Genomic DNA, 27,693 nt, shown 5'->3' with positions numbered 1-27,693 from the left:
CCAACCAGATTCACTGTGCGTCGTTGCGCTCATTAAAGACGGACTCGATCGTATCGGCTGACGGCAATATCACGGCATGTAGGTGGTGAAATAGACGCAGGCTTGTGGGCTTCTAGGATGTGATCGGTAAGGGAGACCCTGATTTGCCGATCTCGATCCACCGCATCCGAACCGAACACGGAGCTCACGATGCCCAGGGCTCTGCGGAGACTGGTCCATTTGGTGCTGTTCTGCCCCCTGTCCAAGGGCCTGCAGGTATGAACATGTACACACCATATGCCGGTAGCCTACATATTGATGTTAGTCTGCTGTCTGTTGCTTTTTAACCTCCCCTACTGGTTTCATTCACCCGTGCTGTGGTTATATAGCTAGCTACCATGCAGGATATAGGGCAGGCCTCTAAATAAATCCATTTCAATCACAAAATACAGGGGAACAAATGGGCATAATAAATAAATAATAACTGACAGATGGTGCCACACTGCCACACCAGATTGCACCCAAAGATCCTCTGTCTGAAATGAGAACCTCTAACACACTCACACTGGTTCTCAATGTGGGGAGGGGGTTCCTTTGGGTGAATTGTACAACTCCCATTATTTAATTGACAAGAAGTTGACACAATTAGACAATGTAGTAAAAAGAATGACTATATTTTAACATAGTTTCTCTTATCTCTCTACCTACAATACAGTCACGGAGTTGAAATAATATAGTAGGCTAATAAAAACATTCTCAGATTCGGGGCTGAGAGACAAAATCTAATCGATTGGGGGCTGGTGGACCTAATGTGTAGCCTACTAGGGGGTCCTTCATGTAAAAAAAAAAAAAGGTTGATATACAGTGCTCTAACTGTCTATCCTGTGCTTTATGGTTGTTTTATCCAATGTAAAAGGTCAACTAACTGACCAACTATTTACGCATTCATTCCTTGTGCCTTCTTGCATTATCATCCGTTTGCTATGTCTTCTTGACCTCACAGTCTTCCTCTTCTGCCATCCCCCCATCCCCGCTTTTCCTCCCCACTTCAAGAGTCGTCTTCCAGCCATAAAGGTGAAGTACCTGCTCCTGGCATGGCTGGGCATCCTGGTGGCCAGCTGGGTCATCTACATGCAGTATGCTTCATATTCTGAACTCTGCCGAGGGCATGTCTGCCACATGGTCATTGTAAGTATACTCTCAACGATCTCCATTATGGGACATTCACAGCATAACTTCATCAGCCATTATGAGAGTGAAAAGACAGCAAACAGCTGTCACCACCGGTATGGAATCAAGGTTGTATTCCTTGTCCTGCCATAATTAGTCTATAGCTGTATTGCTTTAAAGTGATGTTTCAACATCGACATCAACAACACAGTATGTTTTAAATGCACCACTAGAGAAAGATGGAGAGAGAGAGAGAGAGAGAGAGAGGGAGGGAGGGAGGGAGGGAGGGAGGGGTGAGTTGTGCATCTTATCTGGCTGTAGAGATAAGAGCCTGTAGGTGCAGAACTAGCAGTAGGCACAAAGTACAAGCTGCAATCAGCCATAGCATAATTAATAATTAATAATAATAATTGATTGGATTTATATAGTGCCTTTCAAGACACTCAAAGCGCTTCACATATCAGGGGAGGGAACTCAACTCATCCACCACCTGGGTGATCCACGGCAGTCAGTTTGTGCCAGAACGCTCACCACACATCATCTATCACAGTGGAGAGTTGAGGACTGAATGTGCCAATTAAGTAACGAGGGATGATTAGGTAGCCATGATTGAAGAAAGGCCTGTTTTGGGAATTTAGCCAGGGCACCAGGGTGACACCCCACAGGGCACCGGGGTGACACACCCCTACTCTTGTGAAGAGTGCCGATGGGATCTTTAATGACCGCAGAGAGTCAGGACCTCGGTTTAACGACGGCGCTCCCTCCTAGGACAGAGTCCCTGTCTCTGCCCTGAGGCATTGGGGAGATTATTCATCAGATCAGATGATTCATCAGACCATTCGGACCAGAGGGGAAGAGCGCCTCCTACTGGTCCTCCAACACCACTTCCAGCACCAGTCTCCCATCCAAGGAGTATCCTAGGTCAGACCTGCTTAGCTTCCCAAGGAAAGCCAGTAATGTAATGCAGGAGCCACTGGTGCTGACAGCCAGCATGAGCCATGCATAGGGCCAAACAAAAACAGATAAAACAGGTATTGCAACTTGCTACGAATTGGGGAAGAAAAGAACAAGAAGAAATATTATATATGAAGTTTGATTACTTGAGCATTAAAGGTTTAGTTTTCCGGATCTTCATTTGTGTGTCTTATTGGCTAAATGCTTACATCAAAAGTCTCTCGAATAGCCGCAAGTGCTGTGGAGCACAAGCATGTGGTGGTCCAATCATTGACAGTAAATGGTCCCAACTAGTGTCCTCTAGAGAGAGAGTGGCGTCAGCGGAGGACCAAAATGCGAGACTCATTAGCCAATGAACAGCCAGGAATGGGTCTCGCGCTACTTTTGCATGCTAAAATAAAGCTGATAATGTACAATTTGATTCAAGGGGGGAAAAACCCTAATCCAGGACCTTACTTCCTGGAACTCTTGAGAGTAAAAAACTGGTCCATTGGAGTGAATGGAGATGTCGGGACTATCTACATGGCTCTGGTCCCAACGGGGTCCTCTCGCCATTCCAAAGTGTCGGCATTCCGATCATTGACTTCTATGCTTTCGGAGAGGCGGCCCTTTTTATCTCCAAAAAAGGTTTCGCCATTGCGAAAGATATTAGGTCCGCCTTTCCGACATAGCATCTTGAGTTATTTAGCCTACAGGGGTGGGAGAGGTTAGGTTCTGGGGGAGGTTAGGTTTAGGCGTGGGGGGTGGGAGAGGTTAGGTTTAGGGTTAGGGTCTGCAGGAGGTTAGGTTTAGGCATGGGGGGTGGGAGAGGTTAGGTTTAGATGTGGGGGCTGGGAGAGGTTAGCTCCAGCCGGTCCCCCGGGTTAGGGTTAGGGTTCTTTCGCAATGGCGAGACAGATCTCCATTCCGACAATTTTGTCGGAATGCCAGTATTTCGGAGTGCCGACATTTCGGAATGCCGGGGTGGCCCCGGTCCCAACAACATTTCTGTGAAAAACTTAGCTTTGTTTGTGTGTCAGGTTGGAGACATTTTGTGAGAGAGGTAATGTACTGTAGCAAAAGAGGATTTGCATAACATTTAAAATGGAGGGAAACAATGTAGAAATGAAACCAGTAGGCTATGTCCAATGGATTCCTTTTGAGTGCAGAACAAATATGCACTGCTATAACGTTCAGGAGCTACTGGCCAATAGGTCAAGTTGCTTGTTATAGCTGAGTGGATTGTTTTTGCACACCTGAGAGCAGTGGGAGATTTGAATTATATCCGGTGTGGATAGGAAACATTAGGATTTTTGTCTCCCTTCCTGTTTGTGCATCATACTCATCAGTTCTGTTCGTGCATCGCTGATGTTAAGTATCAAAAATATGTAAAACAGGCATGCTAGGCAGTTCAAATATGTTTGTAAAAGTTAGTGGAGATGTCAAAGATGGGGGGGGAGAAGCAATGTTGGCATTACGGTGGCATTATGGATTATGACCCAATGTAATGTGTATGCAAAATATGCAAACGCTAATGGATTTTTAAAGCTACTTTACATTTTAGCAATAACCTTGGTACAGACTCGCCTCCCCGCCCCTCCCCACTGATTCTGTGCGCCAAGAGCGATCGGCTAAAATGTAAAGTCCGGATCGTCGTCTCCAACTTCCGAGTCTAAATGCATGAATGCTCCTCAAGTCCAAGGCGAGTCACAAATCCTGAAAATTAGTCCGGGATTCGGACTCGAGTCTGACTCGACTCGATCGCAACACTGGTGGTTGGGCCTTTAAATAATAATGTGCAAGGCTCCAAAACAACAGGAAAAGATGGCAGGACAACTGGACAGGAGGAGGGGGAGGAGATAAAGCTTCGGGCAGCTTGTGTTGGCCTCTTCCCTGGTGCATCAGCTTTGACGCTTTGGCCATAGAGCACGTAGCTGAACTACTCCCCTGCTGTGTGCAGCTGTTTCCACTGCCTTTGGCTGCTGATAATAGGGGTATAGTCGTGTATGAGCATAGATCAAAGAAGACGTGAGAGTGCACAATATCCTTCCTCTGTTTATTGCTGTTGCCCCCTATGGTAATAGCCTACAAGCAATAATGAGGTGCCTTGGTCAGACGGACGGACAGTAACATAATCGCCTACTCCATGCCGAAGTACATGAACAAAAGGAAGGGGATGAGGAAAAACAGGACTTGCCAAACGGCTGTGTGGCTCTTGTAAAGGATGAAATCCTTACTGCTAGTTCTCACCTTGGCCTAACTCTGGATCTGCACATCTTCTAGTTCTCACCTTGGCCTAACTCTGGAGCTGCACATCTGCTGATGAATATGCCTGTCTCCTCCTCGCTGCTGCTGCCTCCCTGCAAACGCTCTGCAAGGCAGGGGGGCAATTGTTGACTGAACTCGGACACCGAGATAAACAGACATGTCGAAGTAGCTGCTAGTTGATGATGATCTAAATTTAGGACTCAGCCTTGCAAGAGGACAAGAGCGCTGAAGGATCTTCCTGGCGATTTCCCGTCGTTAATGTGGCGCATTTCCTGTTTCCTCTTTCAGTGTGATCACTACAGAAGGGGCATCATATCAGGCTCGTCCTGCAAGGCATTGTGTGATCAGAGAAGCCTGACCCTGCAGCACTGTATGACCACCTCCTCCACACACCAGGTAAATACACGCACACACACACACACACACACGCACGCGCATGCACGCACACACACACACGCGCGCGCACGCGCATGCACGCACGTGCACGCACGCACAAGCACGCACACGCACACACACACACACACACACACACACACACACACACACACACACTTCCGCACACACACTTCCGCACAGAATGATAACACGTCTGGCTAAAGGAAACACACACAGGCCACCAGCACTCTCGCCAAGTCGCAGTTTGTGGTAAAACGGTGGCACTATAAGTTCTAAATCAGAAAGACTACCACAACCAGTCGCATATTAAGTGACGTCTCTCCTGCCAGTCCATGTTGTTGATGGTGTGACAAGACATATATTGTGCGACACGAGAGATGTAGTCAATTGACAAATCAAAACATTACATTTCAGTTTCAGGACAAACTGCGACTTTCTTGACATGCATAGTTATCTTTTAAATTGACAACATTTACATGTGGACCCCGTGGCACAATTCAAACGGGATCAAAAAGAGTAACGCCGTCTCCGTTCACCACCATTCATATTTTTTTCAGACGCTGGTACACACAGTAAGGCAGGAAGTGACGTTCACTTTGGCTCTACCTGGAATGTCTTTGTGCTTGCAGGTCTACAGTGGGCTTTGGAAGGAGAGGCCAGTGGTGATCAAGTGTGGGATTGAGGAGCCAGTGAAGATGGACGGCGCTCCAGACTCTGTGCTGCGGCAGGAGATGAGCTTGTTTGACAAACCCACCCGTGGAACCTCTATGGACGAGTTCAGAGAGATGCTGCACAGCTTCCTCAAGGTCTGCTTTGACACTATAGTCTCTCAAGCCAATCTATCTCTTCCACAGTCTTCAAATGCTCCAGAGAGAGACAATCTGAACTTCAGCCCGTTCAAATTTGGCTGGAGGAAGTTGTCATCTTACAAAGAAGTTCGATGGTATTTGACCAATCACGACACATGTAAACAAAACCGAGGCAGGTGATTGGAGACATTAGTGGATGTCCCGCCTTATTTCCGTTTTGACAAACTTTCTGCTCTACGAAGTACAGACCGGTAGGCGGGAGCATTTGCAAATTACGGTAGCCAATGTGTGTGTGCACTGCACTAGCTTCACACAGTCAACATAGAGTATGGTAGACACCTTAGAACATGATTTTAAGGTGGAAGTGATGTAAAGATATTATTCTATTAAATGTATCCAATTGTTGGTATCTCCTTGCCATATTTACAGTAATTAAAAGTGTTGCTGCTGTATAGCAGCCTAGCTTTTATCATACATGTACAACACATGCAACGTTCAACTGTACGTTCAGTTTTGTACACCAACAAAGGCAGGGGTGCGAGCATGTGAACAGTGGGGGCTGTTGAATCCCTGGTGGAGAGCAGAAGTTTGATGTAAGGAGGCTTCAAGGGAACTGAAAGCAAAAGAGAGAAGTGAAAGAAGTGAACGCTTGAAACATTGTGCCAAATATAGCTCCTAAGTCAAGCAGCTCCGACAGCTGCCATCGTCAGCACAACGGCTCTCAGAGAACGGAGACTGTGGTCGGATGGCGCGTGGCATTGATGAATCCTCAAATCCTGGGTCAAAACATCAAAACCTATGTAATAATGTCATGTGCATGCAGAATGTGAAGGTACTATATATATATATATTTTTTACATTTACTCCATAATAACCTGTATCAAACACCTTCCTGCAGTCTAACCTTGGGGAGCAGTCATCTTTGAGCACCCTGGTGGAGAGGGTCATTACGCTGGCCGATGTCAACCAGGACGGGAAGGTGTCTCTGGCAGAGGCCAAGTCTGTGTGGGCTCTGCTGCAGATCAACGAGTTCCTCCTGATGGTAGCGCTGCAGGAGAAGGAGCACACCCCCAAGCTGCTGGGCTTCTGTGGAGACTTGTATGTGACGGAGCGCGTGGGCCACAGCTCCCTCTACAGGCTGGAGGTTCCCAGCTACCTGCAGCCTGTGGTCCCCGAGGCCCTGAGCTCCAGCCTGAACCACTGGCTAGCGCCGGCCTGGCCGCGCCGGGCGCGCATCACCATCGGCCTGCTGGAGTTTGTGGAAGAGGTGTTCCATGGCTCCTATGGGAGTTTCCTCATGTGCGATGCCAGTCCCCGGCACGTGGGTTATAATGCAAAGTATGACTGCAAGATGGCCAACCTGCGCAGTGTGGCGTCCGAGGCCGTCGTGCGGGGGTTCTTGAGGGGGCGGCGGTGCGAGACGAACGCGGACTGCACATACGGCCGGGACTGCACGGCCACCTGTGACCGTCTAGTGAAGCAGTGCAACACTGAGGTGGTGCAGCCCAACCTCGCCAAGGTGTGTGTGCTGCTGCAGGATTTCCTGCTGTTCGGGGCACCCTCAGACCTGCGCGGCGACCTGGAGAAGCAGCTGCGCACCTGCGTGACACTCAGCGGCCTGGCGAGCCAGATGGAGGTGCATCACTCGCTAGTCCTCAACAACCTGAAGACACTACTGTGGAAGAAGATCTCTAACACCCAGTACTCTTGAATTAGATCGAGATCCAATCCAACCCGTACTTTCACCAATGAATTGGGTGAACTATTCGATGGACTGAGAATTTGCTGGAGAAGCTTTGCCAAAAGTTGTAGTTTTTGGTGGTATAAATATTGTATTTTGACTCAACACTGACTGTGAAGTGTGAATAACAGGAAACTGTGAAATAATGACTATATTATGAAAAAGCAGATACAACAGACTGGTTCTCTGGGAACCTCATAGAAACTTTTGTGATGCACATTGATCTATGTAGACATAATATTCTCAGGGCGCTGCCTGTGATTTTATTTCTCAAATGCTATAAGGAACCAACTAGTTTTTCAAAATAAAACAACAAAGACACTGGATAGTTTTGAGGGTACAAGTCCTCTTTTGCATTGTAGTCGTGCCCCAGCAGAAATCGGAAAGACATATAAGGGTGGTGTGTGATTGTGAATGTTTCCTGTGTATGACTATAACCCACTTTTAGAGACCAGGTACAAATAATGGATATATTTCACTTCACATTGATATTGATTCAACTGATTGGAACTGTGAAGGCCAACTATACTGTAGATATCAATTAAAGATTACCATGCTTAAACTTAAACTGCCTCAGACATCAATAGAATTTTCCAGCACATAATCCAATTGCAAAAATCTGAACTGGGCAGCTGGTGTTAGTGCTCATGAACTCATTAACATTTGGTGTTTTTCAAAAGTTAGTCTGCCCAGTATGAAGTGTCTTTAAATACATTTGACAGGTTGAAAGTTGGGCAAGTCATTATAGTTGCAAGAGTTTCAATGGCAATATCCCCCCCCTCTTTTTTTTAACGTTCAATGTTTAAGTAACTTTTTTTTTTATTGACTTTTGAGAGGACTTGAGGAAATCAAAAGCCAAAAATTCTCCATGATATTTTATCAATTTTCTGTGTGTTTTCTATGACTGAAAATGTTTACATTTCAGTGCTTGGAAAGTTATAAGCCCCATAAATTGCAATCCAAATTATAATTCCAAATGATGCTACTGAAATGGTGTAAACCTTTTAACAGCTTTAGCTTATTGCACTTCATGTTACCAAGACAACATTTTCTCCACATGTCTATCAGTGATATATACCTTCATAACTCTAGTTTACTAGGATATGCTGTAAGAATAAGGAAAACTGAACCCATTAGAAAAAACCTCTAGGTATCTTGTCGGTAGATTGATAGACAATCCTTGTGAATGTTGCCTGAACAAAGATATTTATACAGAGTGGTTCTCAATCTTAGTCCTCGTAAGCTCAAGTAGCCTGCATCCACCTGGCCATCTTATTAGATGGCTACAAATTGTAGCCATCTACTAAGTATGTATGGCATGGGGATGGCCATCATATTTCCATGATAATGTTCTAAGCCCAGATACTCTACCATGAAAACCAGCAGGCTCTGAGTCGGTCCTGAGGACCAGGATCAAGAATCACTACCTTTAAGGAATTTATTTGGCCAGCTGAATCAGGGGTGGGCATTCGTGTGCCATGGAAGGCCAAGATTAAATAAAGACTACAACAGATAAGCTCTTCCTCTGTGGTTGAATTTGTGCTAAACTGTGCACCCCTGGTGGTTTTTGGCTGCAATGTAAACCTGCACACACATGGCCGTCCCTACGTGGCACGAGTGCCGATCCATGATCTAAGTAGATTTACCGATTCTTGAAGAGCTCAACTTGTAAATACTTTTTAGTACATTCTTAGCGTATTATCTGATTTCAGTTTTCCATTTGCCCGTGTTTACAGAAATACATTATGTCAGCAAATTTACTGTCAGACCAATTTGAGTGAAATATACTGCGAATAAACTAATAAATGACTACGCAAACAATGCCGATAGTACAGTGACCGCTTATTGTCTGGTGAATTTATCCTTAAACTTGCAGCCTGATTCCCGACTTGTGGAACATGACAGTTATTATTAGGATATTAGTAGGTTCCCATCAAAGTCATTTGCTAACCTCACCTTGCTCTCCATTAGGGTCTAGCTGTGGCACAGTCAGTCTTCCTCCTGACGTTAGCCCCGCCCCCACTTCCTCACAGGAGGAGCAGGAAGAGCTCCAGACTGCCAACAGCTGCTCCATGCAGGCAACACTGCTTCATCATGTGATCTATCAACTGATGCTGAAGTTACTGTCAGCAAAGTACACTGACTTATTGGTCTGCATCCAATAATGCTTATATAGTTTAATAGATGCTACTCAAGTAGACATTTAAAAAATATGTATTAATTATGATGATGTATAATGGTATAATGTCCTAATAATAATACATTATGTGATCATAAAAATGTCTAATCTTTTAGACAAGAGGAAACTATGATGATTATCTCAACCTAGGGATATCAAGGTTACAGCCAGGATACTAATTTTGTATGACCCCACATGACAACAAAACATACTTCAAAGAGCATTATTCTCCAAAAATCACAAAACAGGTTACAGGATAAGACGACACTTCCAATCTCTTGTTGGCAGTGTGTGTGTGTGTGTGTGTGTGTGTGTGTGTGTGAGAGAGACATCGCCTGGAGCGCACAAGTGGCACCTCTTTGTTTTCTTTGTGGTTTTCGGGTAGACTTGCTGGAGAGGTTGAGCTCGCTTGCTGCACATCCATCAGCAAACTGGTATAGCAGTCATTCTGATATGTTCAGCTGTCACTCTGCCTTGTGTCTCAGGGGGAATTGAAGACGATGAGAAATTATTATTAATATTTTTTCACTGGAATGTAACTTCCACGTCAGCAGGAATCTCTTCCTCATCAGTCAATAGATGATCTGGATCAACTTGAACTAACAGGTGTAATGTGTTGCTTGATAGTTGTGGTTGTCATGGGGGAGCAGGTGTAGCTGCCTGAGAAGTAGGGTGAGATGGGGACGGGACAGCTGACAGGGGTGCTTCTTTTCTCTTTATTAATCTCACCCAATCATTTTCTATTGACGCCCAGATTTGACCAAAAACAATGAAATGTCCTTCATTTGAATTAAACACCAAACCTTTACTAAGTTGTGAAAATATTTGTGTGTGTGTGTGTGTCTGTGTGTGCTAGTGTGAAGCTTATGGCAATCAGATTAAAAAACAAAAACAGACAAAGACAGCAATTGTGCTTTTTTTTTTACCGTGCCCTAGCTTCTCACAACACCTTTTTACACGCATGCTGTTCATGGTGGAGTTTTGTTTATGAAAATCCAGACATATCTTCTGTCCTATAGAAGCCAGTGCCGATTTGTAAGCATACACTTAAACGTATGTATTGCAGATCCTGTAGAACCTGCTGATCGAGAATGTATGAACATACCCTGCTGCTTATTACAGGCAAGGACATGTTCATTTTGATGTCTGCGCCTAATTTGGAAGGCAGACAAGCGCTCACTTTAAAAGGTATTTTTCTTTAGCGTGCACGCATAAACAACTTTTGGCTCACCCCTTTAATTACGTTCCACAGTGTATTACAGACACACAGACATCCACCATAAGCTCGACATATTCAAGTCAGGTGGCAATCATTTTTTATTGCAACATTACTGCCACATTTCCATCTTTCCACCAACCAGCAGGCGAATGTCAACAGAAGTTAAAGTCGAGCTGAACCCAAAAATGAATTTTCTTTTCTTGTAGTTAAAATACCTGGGTATGCAGTGCACCTATTTAATAATGTATGCCAAAAAAATCACAAAAATCTAATTTCTTTAGTTTTTCACACTTTTTCACATCAAAAGTTCATTTTTCAAGATTTCATTCATAACAGTAATCTACAGTTTGCTGACGTCACCTAGCACTATCAAATTTCGACCCCATTTCAACCAATCATATCACGACATGGCAGCTGTCAATCAAATCTTCATTCCAGGATAATTTTCTCTTCCAAATGAAGGAGCAAACGGCGCCTAGTGCCTGTCATCTGGCTGAATTCCGATCCCATAAACTAACTACTAACTTGGCCAATTGTATGTTGATATACACAATAAAGAAAACTGTAATGATATACCCAATATCTCAACCTGTCATCTCAGACAAGTTATGTTTTCAGTCTGAAACGGACTGCGACGCACGCGACAAACTGGTTCAGTTCGACTTTAAAGTTAAAGCTATAGTGTGCAACTTTGACATATAAATGATTGTCCGTTACATTCATGCCATTGGCAAAAAACTGACTTGAATGACCAGTCGGCTGTTTGGCTGGTGCTTATGGAAAGCTCTGTGATCTAAACTGAGAGCCATCAGGAACACTTTATTGAAAAGAAACGTCTCTTTGGCGACCACAGTGTCTCAGACTGTTGACCCGGCGGACAGTGAATCCTCTGATGTGGTCTCCGTCTTCTTCAGTCCGTGTCTCCTTCAGTCCGTGTCTCCTTCAGTCCGTGTCTCCTTCAGTCCGTGTCTCCTTCAGTCCGTGTCTCCGCTCAGCTGGCAGTTGAACCTCTGGGCGAAGGCTTGCAGCAGGTGTGGCACGGCCTCCTGCGGCGTCACGTCTCGCCGCAGCTCGGCACTGAGTGATGTCACGCCCTTCCCCTCCACGCCACACGGCACGATGTGGCCGAACCACGACAGCTCCGTGTTGCAGTTCAGAGCCACGCCGTGAGACGTGACGTAGCGGCCGCAGTGGATTCCTGCAACGACAACACAGGGTTCCCACACCTTACGGCTTTTCAAGGACTTTCCAGGGCCCAATTCCCTCAAATTCAATGACCCAAAAGGGCATTGTTTGAGAGACGGATCAAGGTTAATTAGTGTTACAGCAACACTCAGCCTTTTTACGTTTTCCACGCACACTGTAGCTGAAGGTTGGCTTAACGTTAGCTTTCCCGCTTGCTTGCCACTGTTTAACTTGCATCATTTGACTTCAGTCACGCCTGCACGCATCGCACGTTCTCGAGGCAGGCGGGAGACACACATGCAGACAGCCGAACGTAGCCTATTTAGTATCCACCGGCACTTACTTTGGACTGGATTTCACTGATAAACTGAGTGTCAGTTGTGTGGAGTTTCTGAACAGAAACAGGAATCCAGATTGTGCCATTTGAATATGTGATGAGCTGCAGCTGTGTTGGTTTCTGTTTTGGATCTGACTCAGTGTGGCAAGTATGAAAACCGAGAGATCACAAGCAGAGCGAACCGTGAAAGAGGCAGAGAAGAAGAAAGTTACGTTGCCGTAGCGATGGTGAAAGAGACAGACGAGAAGAAGAGAGTTGCGGTTGCCGTACCGATCGTGAAAAAGGCAGAGAAGAAGAAATTTGCATTGCCATACCGATGATGAAAGAGACAGTGAAGAAGAAAGTTGCATTGCATTACCGATGGCACAGATCTTGTTGTCTCCGACCCAGACTCCGGTGTGACACGTCGTCGACGCCTCGATCCCGAAGCTGCTGCAGGCCGAGATCACCGTCTGCTCCAGTTCACCCACGTACCAGCGCACACTCTGAGGGACACAGCACATTAACATCAACATTACAGATCAGACCAAATCAGATGGCATGTAATGGAGTAATGTTACAGCCTTACTTTTAAGTTCTAATAATTGTTTTTTACCTTTTTTTTTTTTTATCCCTAGTGTTTATTTTGTATTTTATTGACTCTTATTTATTGATTTTTATTAACATTTCATTGTTTTATTGATGTAATTTTGCAATGTGAAGGTCTTTGGGCTGCATGTTTGAATAAAAGGTGCTAAAATAAAGTTGAGTTGTTTTAAGAATTAGATTAGATTAATTAAAATAGGATTAAATCAAATAAAACCAGATGATTAGATTAATTAAATTAGATTAGATTGAATTATATTATAAAATGGTTAGCTCAAATCAACCAATCTGATTGATCATAGCTGTGGTATATTAACCATCACCTCTGATAAGATGATCTGTTAGGATAGATCCATCTTTGGTGCAGTTGATTGTTTACTACAATACTACAGACAACAAGGTTTGGTCTTCTGCATTCAGTGGGCGGGGGCGGCGCTGTAAGTGGGCAAATTAAATGAGTGCTACTTTGTGATGTCACAAAGTTACAGAATTTAAAACTGCTAGTTTGGAGCCTGGCTGTTTGGCTGGTGTGGCCTTATCTGGGGACCATGTGTTTTGAGACTCCCATGATGTTTATATAGCATGCCCAAGTCCTTTATCATCAGAAAGGCAAGGAAATCCTGTTTTACATGAAATGGGACATTTGAGAAAAACTTTTTAAATTGGAGTATGTTTATTACTTTCATATTTCCATACTTGGTGACTGTTTTACAAAAGAAATAGCTCACTTCAGGCTGTGATGTATGGTTATTATATCACAGGGCTGTCAGCGTGATGACGCCTGTCGTGATCTATTCAGATGAGTTGAGTTGAGAGTCATGGTACCTTCCTGAAGCTGGCTAGGTGCAGCACAGGGTAGCAGACCAGCTGTCCCGGGCCGTGGAAGGTGATGAGTCCTCCTCGGTCGGCCCGGTGGACCTCAGCCCCCAGCTCGCGCAGGTGCTCCAGCTGGTGAGGGGGGTAGGGCTGCCTGAGGCCTGTGGTGTAGACTGGAGGGTGCTCACACAGCAGCAGGGTGTGGGGCGGGGCCGACGCAGCAGCCCGGGCCCGGGCCACGTACGCCCGCTGCAGCCGCACAGCCTCCCCGTACGAGATCAAACCCAGACGCACCACCGCCACAACAGGCCTGCCACAAGGCATCATGGACCCAAGTGTACCAGACAGAGAGATTCACCAGAAGAGACTAGAATCCCTAGAGAGAAAGAGAGAGAGAGAAAGAGTTAGTGAGAGACTGCATTCACACCAGGGTGACAAAAAGCTTCATTCGCACGTCAAGTTTATTCGTCGAATCCGACCCCAGGTCCTTTGCTGCATGTCATCCCCTCTCTCTCCCCACCTTTCCTGTCTGCCTACTGTCTGATCTAAAAGAAAGGCAAATTGACCAAAAAATAATAATACAAAAAAAGGATCAGCCCCACAGATTTTTTTCTGTTCGAGGCAGAAAAACCGAATTTGACGTGGAAACTGTCAAGAAATATTGGCTACACATGACAATTCATCAATGTTGACAAAACTACTTATTTTGACTAGTACAGCCTCCCTGAACTGCGTAGTGCGTACCAAATCTTTCACGACATTGATAATCTAAGGCCTACAAAATAACCCTTCAGCCGGAGGCCCTTCGGCTGCTCTGAGTCCTCTCTGAACTTCCCTGCTACTGTGCAACAGTCTTTGACACAGGGGACAACTGTCACAAAAAGAATCATTCTGAAGGAATGGATGTCCCCCTCTTCACCTACTTTTCAATTGTGGTTGACGGACATGATCTCTGTTATATGGATGGAGAGACTCAGGTTCCTGAGAACCAACTCGCTTAAAAGCTTCTCAACTATCTGGGACCCATTTTTGGGCTACTTTGACGAGGTTAAAAATGACAAGTGACTCGCACAGCTGATTTTTCATGGCCCCCTTGCGTGAGATCCCATGCACAACATCTATAAGCACATAAGCACTTTACGTGCCTGGTAGCCTGGTTTTGTACACATGTATACATTACATTACATTACGTCATTTGGCAGACGCTTTTATCCAAAGCGACTTACAATAACACATTTTTGTCAGCAATAGAGCAATCAACTATGGAGCACAGTCTATGACAACTACAACTTCTGAAGGAACAGTGGTACAAGTTTAGGTTAGTGGTACAAGTTTAGGTTCGTTTTTTTTTTTTTTAATAAATAAAGAGAGAGAACGAAGTTAGATCAAGAAGGGCCCAGATGGAGCCTGAAAAGGTGTGTCTTTAGTCTTTTCCGAAAGATCGGCAGTGATTCAGCCGTCCTGACCGATATATATGTATATATATATATGTATGCCTTTTTGTCTTTATTTTACTGTCTGAGCTTGTTGTTGTTGATGTTTGTGCTATATGAAAAAATTGAAAAAAATTACATAGTTGTTCAGATAATCTTTTTGCACATTGAAAAGAAGGATGTCCATTCTGTGATTACCAGCTGAATGTTGGTATGTTCATAAAGTCCAATAAAGGGATGGGGTCTTTTGTATTCCCTTCAAGTATTCTATTTTTAAAGAAAGTAAGTGTATTCAGAATTCCACCAATTTAAACTGCAACTGTAATGGAAATACAGTTTCATATTTTGTATTTCAAACTGCCCAACCCTGTCGGTACAGTAGGTGGCGGTATGCACCTATACACGTTGGTTGCGATCCGCCATTAATTAGAGAAGAAGAGGAAGTGTAACGTTCTTGAAAGGAGAAGTATTAGCGTATTATTTTCCGGTTACTTCAGAAGTTTAATTTACAAACACAAGACTCGTATGTGCGGATGATATTACCATCAATTATCAATATATAAAGTGGAGTCGGGGACCTGTTTAACTCTGAGAGGAAGAAGCAGATCATCTCTTATGGGACTCAGGTGAATGGTTTAGCTGTGAAGCTAACGTTAGCTGTGAAGCTATTGGAGATTTGAATGACAAAACGTTTGTCAGTAAATACTTCAGGAGGAAACGTTCCCGTCACTGTGTGAAAATGTCTAAAGTCCAGAAGCTCCACAGAGAAGTCGTGCCTCCTGATCTCCAGCAACTATTGGTCATTAAACAAGAGGTCCCCCCTGAGCAGCAGGAGTGGAGCTCAAGTAGGGACCAGGAGGACCCAGAGCGCCCACACATTAAAGAGGAACAGGAGGAAATCTGGATCAGTCAGGAGGGGGAGCAGCTTCAGGAGGACCCAGAGCCCCCTGCACATATTAAAGAGGAACAGGAGGAACTCTGGATTAGTCCGGAGGGAGAGCAGCTTCAGGAGGACCCAGAGCCCCCAGAGATTAAAGAGGAACAGGAGGAACTCTGGATTAGTCAGGAGGGGGAGCAGCTTCAGGAGGACCCAGAGCCCCCTGCACATATTAAAGAGGAACAGGAGGAACTCTGGATTAGTCAGGAGGGGGAGCAGCTTCAGGAGGACCCAGAGCCCCCTGCACACATTAAAGAGGAACAGGAGGAACTCTGGATCAGTCAGGAGGGGGAGCAGCTTCAGGAGGACCCAGAGCCCCCTGCACACATTAAAGAGGAACAGGAGGAACTCTGGATCAGTCAGGAGGGGGAGCAGCTTCAGGAGGACCCAGAGCCCCCTGCACACATTAAAGAGGAACAGGAGGAACTCTGGATCAGTCAGGAGGGGGAGCAGCTTCAGGATGACCCAGAGCCCCCTGCACACATTAAAGAGGAACAGGAGGAACTCTGGATCAGTCAGGAGGGGGAGCAGCTTCAGGAGGACCCAGAGCCCCCTGCACATATTAAAGAGGAACAGGAGGAACTCTGGATCAGTCAGGAGGGGGAGCAGCTTCAGGAGGACCCAGAGCCCCCTGCACACATTAAAGAGGAACAGGAGGAACTCTGGATTAGTCAGGAGGGACAGCAGCTTCAATGGCCGGAGGAGGCTGATCTCACCAAGTTCCCATTCACTCCTGTCCCTTTGAAGAGTGAATATGAGGAAGAGAAACCTCAGTCCTCACAGCTTCATCAAAGCCAAACTGAGGAGAACATAGAGGCAGAGCCCCGAGCCAGCAGCTCAACTGAACAGATGAAAACAGAAGCTGGTGGAGAGGACTGTGGAGTATCAGAACAAGCAAGGAACTTATATCCAGCTAGTCATTTCCAACCAGCAAGTGATGGCAAGACGTCAGACTCTTCTGATCCTGAGACTGAAGACAGTGATGGTGAATGGATGGAAACTAGTGAACCTCAGTCAGGTTTAGACTCACAGAAAAACAGTGACGTTCTTGGGAAGAAACAATTTAATTGCTCAGTTTGTGGTAAAAGACTTGGTAATAATGCAAACTTGAAGACACACATGATAGTCCACACAGGTGAGAAAAAATTTAATTGCTCAGTCTGTGGTAAAGGTTTTGGTCAAAAAGGAGTCTTGACCAGACACATGATAATCCACACAGGTGATAAACAATTTAATTGCTCACTTTGTGGTAAAGGTTTTGGTCGTAAAGAACAGTTTAAGTCACACATGACAATCCATACAGGTGAGAAAATAATTAATTGCTCAGTCTGTGGTAAAGGTTTTGGTTATAAAGGACAGTTGAAGTCACACATGATAGGCCACACAGGAGAGACACCATTTAATTGCTCAGTCTGTGGTAAAGGTTTTGGTCAAAAAGGAGTCTTGACCAGACACATGATAATCCACACAGGTGATAAACAATTTAATTGCTCAGTTTGTGGTAAAGGATTTGGTCGTAAAGAACAGTTGAAGTCACACATGACAATCCATACAGGTGAGAAAATAATTAATTGCTCAGTCTGTGGTAAAGGTTTTGGTCATAAAGGACAGTTGAAGTCACACATGATAGGCCACACAGGAGAGACACCATTTAATTGTTCAGTCTGTGGCAAATGTTTTGGTCAAAAAGTAGACTTGAACAGACACATGATAGTCCACACAGGTGAGAAACAATTTAATTGCTCAGTCTGTGGTAAATGTTTCGGTCAAAAAGGAAACTTGAAGAAACACATGATAATCCACACAGGTGAGACACAATTTAATTGCTCAGTCTGTGGTAAAGGTTTTTGTCATAAAGCACACTTGAAGTCACACATAATCCACACAGGTGAGAAACAATTTAATTGCTCAGTCTGTGGTAAATGTTTTTGTCGTAAAGGACACTTAAAGAGACACATGATAATCCACACAGGAGTAAACATTTAATTGCTATCTGTGGTGGAGGGAGGATTTGAGTGTTTATGTGTGTGATATATATAGATATAGATAGATATAGATATATAGGCACGCACGCACGCGCACACACACACACACACACACAGTATATATACTGTATATAAATAGATCTGTTTTATCCTGTGTTTATGTATCTATCACAAAAAAATGCTATCTGTGGTCAAAGTTGTGTCAAAATGGAAACTAGCCGTGTACGAAACCGTTCCCCATTACAGAAACTAGACACCCAAAGTCCTGGAAACCCCACAGAGAGGAAACGTAAGCATTTTGAATGAGCAAGACAGGAAGAAGAAGCCCAACACTGTCCGAATTCTCAACTGTTAATTTGATTCACTATATCGTCATCGGTCCGATGTTGCAATGTTAATATTGGTTATCGGTATCAGCCAAATTTTTCACATTGAGATGAAACAATGCGGTAAACCTATGATTTATGGGCCTTTACAAATGTTTTGTAAATAAAGAAATGCATTACTTTTTCAAATTCACAGAATCACAGTGTTTGCATGTGTTTTTCAGTATGTACAGAATTTGATTATCGTAGAAATGTGTTTTTATACTGATCATATCGACATTTGTAAATATCGGTTATCGGCCATAACAGCAATGTTAATATCAGTTATCGGTATCGGCCAAAATTTTCATATCGGTGCATCCCTAGTAGTTGGTTTGTGCGCAGTTTTGACATGCATGAACGTGATCTCTTCATAGAGTAGAGTAAATAACAGTTTACACCTGCCGGGGTTTTTTTTTTTTAGCAATGGGCTTATGAAATGACTTGGAATATATATTTTAATCATTTTGGAAATAAATTGTAATCCCCAATCTTTCCACATGCCCCCTGCAAGCTGCACAAGTATCACTAGGGCAAGGGTTCCCAAACTTTTCAGCCGACGACCCCCAAAATAATGGTGCCAGAGACTCGCGCGACCCCCACTATCCCCGGAGGTGGTTGAAGCATACAAACGTTTGTGCGCACATGAGAACAAAATGTAACAATTATGGTTAAAATGTGCTCTTTTCAATCGTTTTTAAATTGTATTTCACACATTTTGTAATTCACCCATTCTTTAGGCTAATTCTGGAAATAATCTTGCGACCCACCCAGTGGTGTCCCGCGACCCCGCGGTGCACGAACCCCTTGTTGGGAATCACTGTTTTATAGTAACAAGGCCCAGCAAGCACGGATGGACTGGGACCATCAGTGAGAGCCCGATAGGGTCCAGATCAAGTCATATCATGACTAGTCAGATACAGTGGACTGGACTCCTCTTATAGTGATCACTTTGGGACAGGTCAAATTGATCACTATCCACTATCGATGATCATAACAGGTTTTTTCCCCTTTATCTTTATTTCTCAATTAGATTGCCATCTAATTGACATTTGTATATTTATTACATGAATACACTACATATAAAGTAATGAAACAGATAGCTTTGCTATTTACTGAGTGTTATTGACTTAAAAAAAAACATAGCCTACAGTAACTTAGCTTAGGCCTCCAGCTGTTTCAAACACAGTTGTCTCGCATACTGTACGCCGCAATCTCTCATATACAGACAGACATGCACCAAGTAGGCTATCGCTGCTGTATCTCTGCAAATTTTTGGCAGTTTGTAAATAAAAAATATCTCGAATTACTGTAGTAAAAAACAACAACAACATTGTTCTCAGGTGTGACAAGGCCCAAAATTGTAAGCAGAGTAGGCTATTGATCACTATAAGCGATTTATTCAAACAGCATGTGTATAGGAATGATTCGGGACCAAGCCTTTCTGTCAATATAAGCGGTTGATCACTATAACCGGATTCCACTGGTACCACCATATTTCAATCATAGAGAAACATAATGTGCCACAGGGGCGTTTCTAGGGAGTGACACTGGCCACCCCTGAAATATAATTGGCCATCCCAAAATCCTGAGGGTGGCCGACATTACTGTCTTTCAGAGGCTGTAGAGGGCTAATTTTGAAAGCTACTTTTAAGATACTGTGGCGGAATGAGGCGCACACCGAGGCAGATCCTTTGGCTTATCAAACTCTTTATTAACGAACGGACAGGCACACAGGAAGGCAGGCACACCAACACCTCGCTAGCTTCTCCTAGCCTAGCCTAGCTCTCCCCATCACGTCTGCTCTCTTCCAGCTTCACACAGCTCTTCTCACCATTTCCACTTCCTCCCCTAGTCTCCACCCACTGGCCCTATGCTCCCTTCACTTGCCACTCCAAAACCCCAAAACCCCACATGCCCAGAACAACATAACAGACAGATACAGTTAGACATACACCCTACTAGCTATCCCATACTACTCCACCTTTCCCCACGCTACAATACTGATTATATCATATTAAACTAGCAGACCTAAGGCACCCATTGCTACCAAGCATGTCATTCTAGCTGGTTGGGAAGGGGGGTAAATAACGCTCCAATTTAGGCTAAATTTTGGCGAGGGTTACCCTTGCTTGAGTCTGTGCCCCACCTGGGCCACCCCAGTCAAAATGAGCTGGACACGCGACTCCACGAGGATAACTGGTTGTAATCAATGTCAAATCGCAGATTTTTCAGTCTGGACCATTCTTATCCTAAATCTGACCAGCACATATTGCTCTGAAAACAGCAAATGCATGTGTCTTCGTTTTATTCGTTGAATAGATATATATTTGATTGTCAATTTCATTTGGTTGTGAAATTGTTGTGATCAGACGGTCACGCTGGTGTCCACGGTTGGATATTTACTATCAATGGTTGGATACCAGGCAAAATAAACACTGTATTTCAATACAATTCAAACTTCCCCACTGAACTTACCCACAGGAAGGTCTCTCTGGGGGCAGTAAACCACGAGTAGCGAGCAGTGCGAGGCCAACTTGACACCTTCCTGAAAGAAGTGGGACTGGGGGTACTATCCTTACTACTACTTATTACATCTAACGATTCAGACCACTGACCTATTCAGACAGCTTTGAGTTGCGTTATATGTCAGAGAAGCTGTGGTGCCACGGACAGACAGCAGAGATGTGTCCGTCAGTGTTTCTACTTATTACAAATAAACTGCATGAGACTTACACATCAATAAATAAAGCACCAGTTTGCAATTTAACGTGAATTTCGCAAACGAACTTCACTGCGCGCCGCCATGTTGGTTGACATTTTCTTCTTCGCTGGTTGCTTCCTCCAGTCCTCCCTGACTGCCTCAGGTCTCTGTGCGCGCTGCTGCCCCTGTCGGCCATCAATATATAAAGGTTGTTTACTCACCATGTTGCCTATACATACAGTATATATATTCCAAAGTAATGCAAGAGGCTGCTGATGCTCAACAGATAAACTAAGAGACATACCATGGTCTTACATTCTAATTAAATCAGCACGTTTCCCAATAATCTTCGAATGGATTTGCAACAAACTATGTGAAAATCTATTGAGCTCAAAAATTTCAGAATCACACTTTTTTTATTGCTTTTAAATAAAAGGTTTCATGAGCTCTAGAGTACAGATCATGTATTTTGCTCATCTTATAGCTCATTTTACACCTTTACCAAAGATGATAACTCTTGTGGGAATACTATGGAAAGACCATTTGCATCATGACATTGTTGCGGTGTTAGTTACAATGTTGCAACAGAGGCGCACTGGCATACACTTCCATCTATTTTGACACAGTCGCTTGCAACACAGTGCATCCAAAAAGATCGTATTCCTCTAGACAACTCAACCCACTTACTTTCTAGCAAAATAACTTAATAAAAGACGACATGCCAGAAAGAATCAAGATTCTATTCATGTAATGTTCTATGGATGTAAGTACAGAATGTTTGTAACATCTATAAGAGCTTTAAGCTGACCTGTAAGGCTTCAGTCTGAACGTGAGTGAGCAGAGCAGTCAGTTTAAATCGGCTCTGCAGTTTCACATTGTTTCAGAGTGAAGACACAAGATCAAGGGGAGCAGTAGTAGACCGTCTCGACTACAAATGCATATTTTTCAATGTATTTCTGAGGACTTTTTGTGTGTGCAAACAGTTGACAATACAATGAAGTCAAAGACGAGCATAAAACAAACTCATACCCAACCAACAGGAACAGAAGAAAAAATATTTAAAAGAAAAAAGAAAGAAAGCCATAGACATCACTGATGGGAAGACAATGGGTTGTACGTATGATTCATAAGTACGAATCCAATGGCATACAGACAAGACAGGTAGACTGACGGACAGGGAGGGAGGCAGGCAGACAAACAAACTGAGAGACACTCCGGTATATAATCACAAAAGGAAAAGAAAACAGTAAATGAGTGCAAAAAAAGGTCTTGATTCATTGGCAGATTCAAAGCTTTAAGCAAACGGCTACATTTCACGACGTGAAAATGTAGCCGTTTGATTTTTGTTGGATGCAGTGATTTTGTTCCATTGAGATGTGTTCTGTTAAGAGGTTGTACCATTGTGGAGTTATTTTGTGTCTGTATTTCCAATTGAGCAATACTGTCTTTCTTGCAATGGTCAAGGTGATAAGTATGGCATTGTGGTGTTTTTGTAGGTGGCTAATAGGTGTGACATTTCCTAAAAGGCAGAGAGACCTGAAGAGGATCTTAATGTCATGAGCTTGGTGTGGATGGTGTGGATGCTGCTGATAGGCCATGCAGAAGCTCCATCTGCCTCCTTTTGTCCTTGGCGCGGTTGATGGTCACCTTGAATAAGCGACAGTACAGCTCCATGGCAGCCGGGGTGTCGTCGTTCCCAGGCACAGGGTGAGTCACCAGGCTGGGGTTGCAGTTGGAGTCCACCACACCCACCGTGGGGATGTTCATCTTGGCTGCATCTCTGATCCCCACATGCTGCTGAAACACATTGTTGAGGGTGGACAGGAAGACGATGAGGTCCGGCAAGCGGACCCCCGTGCCGTACTGGATGGGAGCGTTGGTAAGGAGGCCGCCCTGCCAGTAACGCGTGTGGGCGTACTCCCCACAGTCCCGTGCAGTGCACTCCACCAGGTGGCTGAACTGGCGACGGCGGTTGACGAATAGTATGACGCCACCACGGTACGCTACATGGGCAGTGAAGTTCAGGGCTGCCTGGAGAAGCTCCATGGTCTGGTCCAGGTCGACGATGTCTTGTTCCAACCGACAGCCAAACAGGTAAGGCACCATGAGTCTAAGAGAGAGGGAGTTAGTGTGAGGTGGTTCAATAGTCCAAAGAAGTCATGAGTAAGATGGGAAATGAATGCCTTCCAAGTGGAGGTAATTTCTTCTCCCAAAGGGAAGCTCTCAACATGTTCTTACTAGAGCAATGTAAATGACCCTTATCTGTGTTTGGTGTTGAACGGGGTATCGAGGGACAACAGAACTTAATGTGTCTTCAGGAGGTGTCAAGGTCTAGGCTAATTCAGCAAAACATCTGTGCTGGGACCAAAATAACACCCACACACTCAGCCCAGTAGCATTTACATCAGTGCTGCCTGTCTGATGCTCCTGTAGATTTATAAATAGTGTAACGTTGCCTGATGCTCTCCATAGTCAACCACCATTTGCAAGTTAGTACATCATTCATTTGGCATCTGAATTGAGCTCCTGTATAAATGCTCATCCTGGGTTTTGCTGTATGTTCAGTTACTAAATGTATGCAATACTATGTAATATTCAGTGAAAAGTAAAAGGTAGACTGAAATATTTTTTTATTTACTGGACCCCCTCTCATACTGTCGGCTGCACTCCTGTATGAACTGCAGCAAGACCTACTGGATTGATCCCGAGCCATTTTCTACTCTCAAGTTAAACACTCTGCATTGAGAATCTATGTTACACACACACACACACACACTTAGTAAGTGGTGCAGGTTTGCGCAGATCGGACCCTTCTCCGCCACCCCCCTCTCCCTGGCACTATGTGTGTGTGTGTGCATCATGTGTAGGGCTGGGTTAAAAAAAAATATATATCGATATTGAATTGATATTCATGTGAAGGAACAAGTATTGATACATCAATCCCAGTATCGATCTTTTAAAATGCATTTTACATTTTTTTTATAAACATAGGCTATAATGTTATAGGCTGTGTGTGGTACTTAAAACATACTTTCAAGTTGACGTTTATTTATGTTTGTAGTTGAAACAAAAACATAAATACTGTAGGCTACATGTGCATTGTGCATGGACCATGAGCCAGATGTACAGACCTCAAATCTGTTTGCACTATAATGTTTGTGAACTGGAAATGTTCATGAGCTGTATTTAATTTAATTTTATTTTATTTACAAAGCAATTATACTTTATGAAACACTGTTTACATGCTGCTGTTCAATGATTCTGTTGTATAGTGGAAATCTAAATTTGTTTGGCTTCTCACAGAAGACTAAAGAAAGAGACAGAAGACTGTAAAGAAAGATAAGATGTTGAATGACTATGTTGGTCATGTTTAAATAAAAAAGAATTATATGCTGTATGTAACTGCTTGCTTTATGGTCAATTATTAATGTAAATATTAATATTTTTTAATAATGCACCAGGTTAGAGGGTTCCTTGTACAATTTACAGCATTAGTTCTTTGAGAATCTCTTCCATTATCAAAGCAAAACTGGTATTGTAACTAAAATATCGATGTCGAATCGTATCGTATCGGAAATCGTATCGACTTGGGACCTTGTGTATCGGAATCGTATCGGGAAGTCAGTGGCGATACCCAGCCCTAATCATGTGTGCATGTTTCACCGACTTTGAGGCTATTTCTGTCTCCTGCACACATCTCTGTGCCCTGCTCAAATCCCAGGCACACATCTCAGCTCAAACGGAAGGAAGGACACGTCACTTTTAGAAGCAGCTGCACCGCTTAATAAATAAATCCGGAATTGGCGATATTATATATTAATTGCATGTCTGCATGGCAGAATAATTAAGTATATAAATGCCTCTTGTAAACGTGTATTTTCTTAGTATTCAAAATGTGCAAATCAATAATAGGTGGTTTCCATAATGATCATGTTATCTGTGACATTTCTAAAGGCAGCTGGAGACTTTGTGTGTGTGTGTGTCTAACATGTCGAGATGAGAGAAATCATACCAACCTGTGTCTGCATCCTTTTTTATGTCCAAGATGCACTCGGGCGTCGAACAGGTCTTTCAAAGAGTACAGCTCTGACAGACGAAAATAGTCTGCCGTCTGAAGCGGTTGATTCAGCAGCTTGTCTGTGTACATGAGAAATAACGTTGTTCAAAATCAGAGAGCAAAACCTTACTACATGTGATAATGTTGGATAAGTTACTTATTGACAGTGTTTGGGGAGTAGTTAAATACATGTACATATAGCTTATTTACTAGTTTGTAATTGTTGTGAAAGGGGGCCTACAGTTAGGTCCAAATATATTTGGACATTGGACACAATCAGTTTGGCTCTGTACACCAGCACAATGGGTTTGAAATTAAACAATCATTGCAGAATTCCAGCTTTAATTTGAGGGTATTTACATCTAAATCAGGTGAACAGTGTATGAATTACATTACATGTTAAGGGACCAAAATTACATTTTAAGGGACCAAAAGTAATTGGAACAACTAACATAATCATCCAATCGTCCAATGAGTTCTGAAGCATTTGGTTGAATATGAGCAGATCTTTTCAGAAACACATCAGAATGCATCCTGCTGTTATTGTTAGTAGTCACATCATCAATAAATGCAAGGGAATCAGTTATATAAACAGCCATACATGCCCAGGTGTGGTCAGTTCCATTTCCATTTCCATTGACAGCTATATGTCAATGGAACTGGTTCCCTTGTATTTATTGATGGTGTAAATAACTGCTGACAACAGCAAAGTGTTTCGGACAATATTATCGGCTCATATTCGGTCAAATTCAGAACCCGTTGGACGATTGCATGATTATGTTAGTTTGTCCAATTGCTTTTGGTCGGGGCACATGTCGAAACTGTTATTCCTACATGGTTCACCTGATTTAGATGTAAATACCCTCAAATTAAAGCTGAAAGTCTGCACTTAATGACAATCACATGCAAACGGATCAAAATCACTTGTGGTTTGCAACCAAGATGTCTGAACGAATACTATTAATTTAATTTACCTAGAAATATAGCCTTTATTGATTCCACCTCAACAATTGCTCCTTATAATCAACTTAAAACACATCCTCCATCTTAAATGAGGATTATCGCTAGTCCATAAATCAAACACAAATACACTGAGATTTATGACTCAGATTGTGATAATTTCCCGTGATGAAGATTGCATAAATAGTTGCACTACTTTTCGTTGGGAAGTATACAGCTGAGTCTCGCGTCGAGGCTAGGATGTAGGATGTTTGGTAAACCAGAACACTGCTTATTAATACACCTCACCCATACTAGCGTGACTGTCCATTTGGATTGGAGGTGATTTGATGGATGCAGCGGTGGCATACTGATGTCCGACTGTAACAAACCGTGAGTTACGTAGGCCCCAAAGTCCTAAAAGACACAACACAAATATTAGTACAAACCAAACACAGGTCTAAGTTACCAGGGTAACGTTAATGCTAGCTAGCAGTGTGCTAACGTTATCGCTACAGCTAGGATTACTAGGATACTAGCAAAACAGCGAACGAGGTAACGTGGATCCGGTGACGTTAACGTTAGCCCTGGCACAGGCTTTAACGTTATGACATTCTGTCAAAAACATATAACTTAACGTACCAAAGACAACAAATAACAATATCATACCTTTCGTTAGCACCCTAGCTGCCATGCTTGCTTCTTCAGTGGTGCTCCCAATGCCTCAAACCCTCCCACAGAAGGTCAAGAACTGCGACTGACATTTGCCGTAAAGTACGTCGTGACCCAATGGACTACAACCAGTGACTACAACTACAACTCCCATGCGCAAAGACTTTCTTCTTTCATTTTGCCATCCGGCAGACTTGACACAGGCCGGTATATTGCTGCCACCTGCTGTATATTTTGCATATTGCACACTGTTCTTGTCAGTAAATAAAAGCTGTTTTTCAGCTCTTGACATTGTAGAAAACGTCTTTTGGAGCTAGTGAATGTGTTGCAGTGACATTCAATAATTCACACTTTAACTACCAGTGCAGCTTAGTAGATGGTGAACGTGTACATTTGCACTATTTGGTCATATTATATTGCCACAAAGAGTGAACTGAGCAGTGAAACTTGCTTTGCCATGTGACAACTTGGCATTACTGGATGGAAGAAATGCTGTCAGGATGGAAAGCCTTTTTATAAGTGACTGGATGCTACCGTGTTGTACTGATGTTAATTAGATATATATAATTAATAACAAATACAAGTAGCACATCCACTCATCAGTTAGCAGGTGCAGGATAAACAAATCAACAGGTAAAAAAAGTAGTCAGCACACCGAGTGCTTGCTCCCAGTAAATATAGAATTGATATCATGTTGGTATTGATTGACTAATTTTACATTTATATAGGCTATATATAAAAACTGGCTCATCTTACCATGCTGACTCCTAAGCACTTTAGTTGTTTTTCTCTGTCTTTTTCTTAAAAACCTTTTCACAATCATCCTAATCTGTTAAGTACAAAATACGGACAATCAATTGTTTGACCTCAGTATAAGAAGCTAACTCTCAAAGTTATCATTGCCTGAACTAAAACGTGTAAACCATTATTTTCAAGACCCAAACCAACCTCAGAGAATGGGAGTAAATGTAGTCAAAAGACATT

General features: G+C 43.4%; 3 protein-coding genes across 3 annotated transcripts; 1 reads left to right on the top strand and 2 right to left on the bottom strand.

Moving 5' to 3' along the window:
• Window positions 1-189: 189 nt before the first annotated feature.
• Window positions 190-7,389, top strand: dipk1b (divergent protein kinase domain 1B; the record flags this gene model as incomplete). The annotated part of the gene is made up of 5 exons (XM_083641625.1): window positions 190-255; window positions 1,033-1,167; window positions 4,639-4,746; window positions 5,376-5,552; window positions 6,454-7,389. The coding sequence occupies 5 exons, from the start codon at window positions 190-192 to the stop codon at window positions 7,264-7,266; spliced, it is 1,299 nt and encodes a 432-aa protein (XP_083497751.1). The 3' UTR covers window positions 7,267-7,389.
• A 3,445-nt stretch (window positions 7,390-10,834) lies between these two features.
• On the bottom strand, window positions 10,835-21,108 carry lipt2 (lipoyl(octanoyl) transferase 2). Its single transcript, XM_083641627.1, has 4 exons — window positions 20,816-21,108; window positions 13,627-13,993; window positions 12,575-12,701; window positions 10,835-11,892 (listed from the first exon to the last, which is right to left on the bottom strand). Exons 2-4 carry the CDS (start codon window positions 13,942-13,944, stop codon window positions 11,669-11,671), a joined length of 669 nt encoding a protein of 222 aa, XP_083497753.1. The 5' UTR covers window positions 13,945-13,993; window positions 20,816-21,108; the 3' UTR covers window positions 10,835-11,668.
• Window positions 21,109-21,530: 422 nt separating this feature from the next.
• On the bottom strand, window positions 21,531-26,755 carry mrps2 (mitochondrial ribosomal protein S2). The gene is made up of 4 exons (XM_083641626.1): window positions 26,707-26,755; window positions 26,347-26,454; window positions 25,058-25,178; window positions 21,531-23,151 (listed from the first exon to the last, which is right to left on the bottom strand). The coding sequence occupies exons 1-4, from the start codon at window positions 26,729-26,731 to the stop codon at window positions 22,596-22,598; spliced, it is 810 nt and encodes a 269-aa protein (XP_083497752.1). The 5' UTR covers window positions 26,732-26,755; the 3' UTR covers window positions 21,531-22,595.
• Between the last annotated feature and the right edge of the window lie 938 nt (window positions 26,756-27,693).

This window comes from Poromitra crassiceps (assembly GCF_964638095.1).
Source record: "Poromitra crassiceps genome assembly, chromosome: 8".
NCBI classification, from domain to species: Eukaryota; Metazoa; Chordata; class Actinopteri; order Beryciformes; family Melamphaidae; genus Poromitra; species Poromitra crassiceps.
The sequence above is the reverse complement of the archived record's forward strand: the minus strand, read 5'-3'. Positions and strand labels throughout refer to the sequence as shown.

Coding starts and splice junctions, on each gene's coding strand:
- mrps2 (XM_083641626.1), bottom strand. CDS start 26,731: ATGGCAGCTAGGGTGCTAACGAAAG. Junction 26,455..26,706: donor AGCTAGGGTGCTAACGAAAG/GTATGATATTGT, acceptor TGTGTCTTTTAG/GACTTTGGGGCCTACGTAAC. Junction 25,179..26,346: donor GGACAGTCACGCTAGTATGG/GTGAGGTGTATT, acceptor TCATGTACACAG/ACAAGCTGCTGAATCAACCG.
- lipt2 (XM_083641627.1), bottom strand. CDS start 13,944: ATGATGCCTTGTGGCAGGCCTGTTGTGGCGGTGGTGCGTCTGGGTTTG. Junction 12,702..13,626: donor ACCTAGCCAGCTTCAGGAAG/GTACCATGACTC, acceptor TGTGTCCCTCAG/AGTGTGCGCTGGTACGTGGG. Junction 11,893..12,574: donor CAACAAGATCTGTGCCATCG/GTAATGCAATGC, acceptor TTGTCGTTGCAG/GAATCCACTGCGGCCGCTAC.